This window comes from Aptenodytes forsteri, unplaced genomic scaffold (genome assembly GCF_000699145.1).
Source record: "Aptenodytes forsteri isolate BGI_AS27 unplaced genomic scaffold, ASM69914v1 Scaffold945, whole genome shotgun sequence".
Taxonomy (NCBI): Eukaryota; Metazoa; Chordata; class Aves; order Sphenisciformes; family Spheniscidae; genus Aptenodytes; species Aptenodytes forsteri.
This window is the reverse complement of record NW_008794950.1, coordinates 147,104-153,516: the sequence shown is the minus strand read 5'-3', so window position 1 is coordinate 153,516 and position 6,413 is coordinate 147,104. Positions and strand designations below refer to the sequence as shown.

Genomic DNA, 6,413 nt, shown 5'->3' with positions numbered 1-6,413 from the left:
GAACTGGTTTCCACTGTATGAGTAGCTTTATCAGCTACAAACTGAGGACCACAGTGTTAGATTGTCATAAAACCCCTCTTGAATACACAGCTATCAAAAAAATTTGGTAGTATTTCTTCATGCATTTATTAAATAAATTATTTTTCAACCTTTGTATTTCATCTAAAAAATTTCAGTACTTGAGAAATTTCTCCATTTTGCTGCTGCTTCTTCCATTTTGCAAATAAAACATCACTGCTTTTTACTTCAACGTATTTGCAGAACAGAAGTAATTCACAAGTTGAAATGCATCATTTGCTACCACAGTACCTTTGCAGGGCCCCAAAGCAATGTGCTCAGGAGGCATTTCATTGTACCTGTGCATGGCTCCGTAACACTGTTCATTATGTTGGTAGAGACATGATATAGAGCATGTATTAACCGTTTCTCTGTGCTGAATGGAAAATGTTGCACAGAGTTTATCCTCAACAAAGCTCTCAGTGTGTATATGCTTACTGCATAAGCAGAAATACGTTGAGAACGAAAAAAAAATCCGCCCCCCCCCGTACTTTCAGTTCCTTTCAGTAGGGCACTCTATCAGTACTTGGGATGTGCCTGGCAAGGGGCAGGTGGGTTTTTTTGGTGCAAAAAGGCAGAGACGGCCATAATGCAAATTTGTGTAAGGGCATATTAATAAGTTAAAAGATACATAAAAAATGAAAAATCTCAGAAACTGATATAGGAAAATGCAGCACAACATGGCCAGAACTGAATGTAGTGGCAAGAAGTAAGATTACAGAAGATGGGACATTTAAAAAGCCGAGGTCTTATCGTTACACTTTTGTAGTATTATCAGCAATTAGCAGGCTAGTAGAACTCACTAAACCAGTTGGATGACGTGCATGCTGAAGGTTACGCTTCCATCCGTGAAACTGTTACTTAATGTTTGCACTACAGTTAGTGTTTGTTTTTAATTTGATGAATGATAGAAATGATTAATATGTTGGTAGAACCAAATGTCTAGAGCAGAATCTGATTTTATCCTATTAAATATACTGTTCTAGTTTACTTACAGGGATGGAACTGAGCTTTCACTGGGACACACAATGCACTTAGCAGCATCTGAAAAGGAGACTCATAATTAATTAAGTTTATATGTTTGTGGTTTTTCCTTCCATCCAAGGGCTCTACTGTCACCTCCTTATAGTTGCGTAGATTTCTTTTTCTTTCTTGTCCTATGTAAAAGCCCTAGCCTACCACTCCCAAGTACAAGTTGCATTCAGTTCAGCACAGCTTTATGGTCAATCACAAGAACTGTTATAAGCGAATCTGAAGGTATTGCCCTTAAAACTTGCAGCTTCTGTTGCTCTTCTGAATAGTAATTTTGAGAACTGTGCCTGGAGATGTTTGATAGGAATGCAAAGCAAAACCTGTAGGTCAGTTTAATTTCATGTGTACTAAGAATCCCTTCAGATTGCTATAGTGCAATACTAGAAAGCATGCTTTCAATCTTAATTATTATGGTACATGCTAGGATTAAGTTCACTTGTTTCTCTCTTTGTAATGCTGACAAAACCATTTTGTAATTTCAGGAGTCCTAAGCTACTTAAAGGAGACCTTTACTCACACACCAAGTTATGATATGAGCCCAGCTATGCTGAACGTACTAGTGAAAATGATGCTTGCACAAGCTCAGGAGTGTGTTTTTGAGCAGATTGGTCTTCCTGGAATACGCAATGAGTTTTTCACACTAGTGAAAATGACACAGGAAGTTGCCAAGGTAAAATATGAGACTTAAAACTTGGTCTTTCAAATAACTGTTTACAGTGCCATGTTACTAGCTACAGCCTCTAGTAATACTAACAGAATTTATTAAACCTAAATGCTAACAACCATTACTGAAAACCAAAAGTAATAAGGGACAGCTCATAAGCTACAATGAGAATCACAACCTTTCAGAAGATTAAAATGCAAATAGCTGCAATTTAAATATCATTATTTTAGAACTGTTACGATTTGTTTTTAATTCATAATTGATGAAGTTTAATAGAAACACACTGGAACACTTGGGCAGTGAACTGGCTGAAGGTTTTTTACAAGCTATTTATCATATTGCTCTTTCAAACAGTACAGATCTTGCCCACAGAGCAACATACAAAAGGACGGGGTTGTTTGTGTAGTTCCCTGTTAAGTATTGAACACAACCTGTCTGTTATTTCCCAGCAGCTGGAGGTTATGCAAACCTAAAAAGCTTAAGTCCAAAAGAATAACTAAATTGTAACTGGGGGAAGGACCCTGATGAGCAGAGTCAGACTGGTAGCTGCAGAGCTGTCTTGGGACTTGGCTGAAAAGTGGAGAGGCAGGCTGTGCCCCAGGAGGTAGTGTTCATACTTGATTGAGGTTGTTGACATCAAAAATTGGGTATGCTAACAAGATACGAATATGCTTTCTGAGCCATTTCAGAGTAGAAGATATGTAATTGGTTCCACACTAGATAAACGGGCAAAGCCTATCCTACCAATCCTGTAAAGCCACCCTGACTTACCTGTAGGATTGATCAGCTGCAGGGGAAAGAATTTTTGATTCTGCCAGGTGGAGTTGTTTGATCCATTAAAGTAGCATTCACTGCTTGAAAAACTGTTTTATTTCCTCTGCATAAAGGATAGTAGCCCAGTTTTAACTAGACCACACAAACTTAAGGCTGGATATTACTCCACAGTTTCAGAAATGAAGCACAAACCTACTGTATGAGTAATATGCTTCACGCTTTTTCTCAGCTGAATTAACCCGATGAGATGTATTTGTAAATTAAAAACCATTTCTTATATGGTGTTTTGATTGAACTCTGAAGCCATATAGATTGACTGACTTAGTCCATCTGTTCTTGTCATAATTGATTTTCTTTTCTTGTAAGGGAAAAATCAGAGATGGAATTTCAAATTTTCTCAAAGCTTATTTCCAGCCCTCTCTAACCATTCCCCCCCCCAATGTGATGTACATGAAATTATCTTAAGGCTGAATATAATATCCCTTACTTGAGCTCCTAATAACTAATGTTAAATTCTCATACTTCAATTCTGTGCTTTATTTTAGGTGGGAGAGGTTTACATGCTGGTTAACACTGCAATGAATCAGGAACCAGTGAAAGAGAATATCCCCTATTCCTGGTCTAAACTGGCACAAATAAAGTCAGACCATTACAAAGCTCTGGCACATTACTTCATTGCCACCATTCTGTGTGACCATGAATGTAAGAATCATACATTTTCTATATATTCATATAAATAATAATATTAGACCAAATTATAATTGTTTATGTGTTTATGAATAAGACTAGGAGTCAGGAACTTTGGGGTTTCAATATATGTTAATCTGTGGCCATTTTCCCGTTCGGATATGAGGCCATGCTTTTTTGTCCTTTACAGAAGAATGTGAAAGTTCAATAAACTAACTTTTGCAGAAACAAAAGAAATATTATATCTGTTATATGCCACTAAATTGTTCAATTCTTGTCAGTATGTTCTGGCATATAAGTATTACTTACAGACTGCAGATGATAAAACTGATAAAAGTCCTAAAAACTTGAAATTCCCATCAATATATATGTGTAAAAATATGTGACTGCGTTTAGAGAGAAGGTAGTAATAACTACACAACAATACACCTAAAGGAACAGGGCACCAAGAGATGTATAATGGTAAATGTTCTATATCAATTATTATAGTGCAGTCCGGTGATGATGAAGATCAGCAGGAGAAAGCCTTGTCCCAATTGTATGACTACATGCCTGAAGGACTGATGGTTCTCACCGTTTTAAAGGACAAAGTTCAGAGAAAACAATTAGGTAACTGCCAGTTTCACACAGCTACTAGATACAGTTCGAAAATTATCTTGTATTTATTGTCTGTGGAGGACAACCAAGAGTTTCTAATTTTTTTCAGGGAAAGCACATTTGCACAAAGCCATTTTTTACCATGAAGAAGCTCTAAGAGTCTGTGGTCTGTGCAAAAAGCTTCGAAACATTGATGTTCTTCAAGAGGTTTTGACAGCTGCACATAAGCGCTCACTTCTCAAATATGCTCAGCAAGAGACGGAAGATGACTTTCTCAGTCTAATCCAGGCTCCAGATATCCTTCGTAAGTATACACAGCTAGAAATAAAGGGTATCTAACCATACACGTATATGCTTTCATAGGGATATGCCTTTATTTTATATATATGTATACATATCTAATATGTATCCATACATAATATAAATAATGTACAGGTTATATACTGTACATTTGAGTTCAGATTCCTTACATGTTTCGTCAATCACAGTTAAATGAATTTTGTTACAGCTGCTTTACAGTGTTTCTGTCTCTGGCCACACCATTTTCTGGGGTAGATAACAACGGTTATTATTTAGAATTCAGCTTTTTCTGGTGACTATCTCGTGAGCTAGAAAAAATGAGGAAACTTTAAAAGCTAAAATCATATGGGGGAAAACTAATAACTGTTTATTGTAGCATAACTCTTATACTGGTCTAAGTTAACTCAATTTCACTGCTATTGGTTCTTCCTACCTTAGTCCAGCTCATCCAGCTCTTTCTTCATTGGAAGCAGTGGGAAAGAACGAGTGCTGGTTTTTAATTTATTTTTCTTTGAAAAATATTTAAGAGGAGAATAGCATAGTTTTGTTTGGATGGATTGTTTTAAGTTTTCTGTATTGATACTATGAGCTCTGAAGATATTTTTAAGGCAATTCAGATATTTGTCTTACATATTTTCACAAAAATGAGTTTTTCTACAGCCTGGTAAGAATTTAGGACAAATTTCTTTCTAGCTTGGAATGCAAGAAAAATAAAGTTATATGTCTTTTAACTAATACTTGAGAGAAAATTAATTTGTTTTTCTTTTTGTTTTAGCTAAAACAGAATACAAAATAGAAACAATTGCTCCTCAGTTTTCCAAGGTGAAAGTTAAAGACTTCTTTCACAGGCTGGTACGTAACATGCTAATGCTGACCAACCTCTGTCATTTTGCTAGCAAGCAAAATTCACTCTAACGTGAGGGAAGGGACTTAAGTATTTCAGCCTGAAAAAATGATCCTGTAGTAACTGGGTTTTTTTCAGAAGTTATTGGAGAGATTGTTCCTAGCTTCAGAGGTATAAGTCAACTTGAGACTAGCAAAGAATAAAAGTGCCATTTGTATATGGCTTTGCACAGCATTCATTCTTGATAACCTTTATAAAAGTCCCATGAAGTTTCAATGGATAATTGCATACAACTTAAAGGCGGGGAGAAACACGTAGTACTTGGAGGTGGGCATGCAGAACGTGTAATGTTGCATGCTACAAAGCCAGTCTTTCAGGTGGCTCTGTGTGTATCAGTGGACAAAGGGAATTGGGAGTTGCAGTTAGGATCAGAATATGCAATGTTTCATGAATCAATTTATCTCCTCCAAAATGGAGTAATATAGGACTTTAGAGCCTGCTGCAGCCAAAAGATTCTGCACACCTTAACAGAGATTTCGGAACAACTTGGCAGTTGCTCTCACCCCACTCTTTGAAGTATCACCTGAACAGTCATGAAGTAGGGCTGAGCACACCTTAAACTTCTGGGATAAATCTCACTGTTCCATTTCAATGGAAGTAGCTGGAAGTTAACCTGAGTAAAACCTACATAAAATGAGCTTAAAGCATTATAACTTAAAAAAATAGAAACGCTTACTTACGAATGACAGTAAACCATAATGTGCCTGCTGCTATGTTACCGCCAGGGCCCGCTGACAGTGTTCTCGGCCAAGCAAAGATGGACGGCTCCACGTACCATTCACATCCACCATGAAGAAGGAGAGCTAGGATTCGGTCTTAAAGGAGGTTCGCCAGTACAGATTTATTGTCTTGATCCAGCTTGTTCTGCAGCAGTAAGTACATTGGTGCAATATTAACAATTTATCTCCAGACTCTAGCGTTACAATCTTTTAAATGTAACTTCAGCTTGTTTGTACTGGTGTATGGAGTATTTATTGAGTTCTGCTATACATCAGTATAGTCAATTCATATAATCTGAACACATTTTCAGTGCTATAAACACCTTAGATGTTAGAGTATCCGTATCCCTGACGTAACATTAAACTAGAGTTGATTTCTTCCTCTGTTCACACTTAATAGATAAAAAGTCCCAAATAATAAAAGCAAATGTTATTCCCCATCTAATTCAGGAAGTTTAGAAGGGATAAAGGCTTTAGAAAGTAGCAACAACAATAAGGATGAGGATCAGGAAGGGAAGGCAAGATAGCACATGCCCAAGGAAAAAGAGGGGAAAGAGCATATTATTGGCTTCTAATATCATAGAATCATAGAATCATTGAGGTTGGAAAAGACCTCTAAGATCATCGAGTCCAACCGTCAACCCAACACCACCATGCCCACTAAACCATGTCCCTAAGC

General features: G+C 37.0%; 1 protein-coding gene across 1 annotated transcript in view; it reads left to right on the top strand.

Moving 5' to 3' along the window:
* RHPN2 (rhophilin Rho GTPase binding protein 2) overlaps positions 1 to 6,413 on the top strand; it is a 36,633-nt gene that overhangs the window by 26,416 nt on the left and 3,804 nt on the right. The window contains exons 11-16 of the mRNA XM_009275272.2: positions 1,572 to 1,759; positions 3,073 to 3,229; positions 3,704 to 3,823; positions 3,921 to 4,115; positions 4,887 to 4,963; positions 5,741 to 5,887. Coding sequence (XP_009273547.1) covers positions 1,572 to 1,759; positions 3,073 to 3,229; positions 3,704 to 3,823; positions 3,921 to 4,115; positions 4,887 to 4,963; positions 5,741 to 5,887 — 884 coding nt within the window. The remainder of the gene's footprint in view (positions 1 to 1,571; positions 1,760 to 3,072; positions 3,230 to 3,703; positions 3,824 to 3,920; positions 4,116 to 4,886; positions 4,964 to 5,740; positions 5,888 to 6,413) is intronic.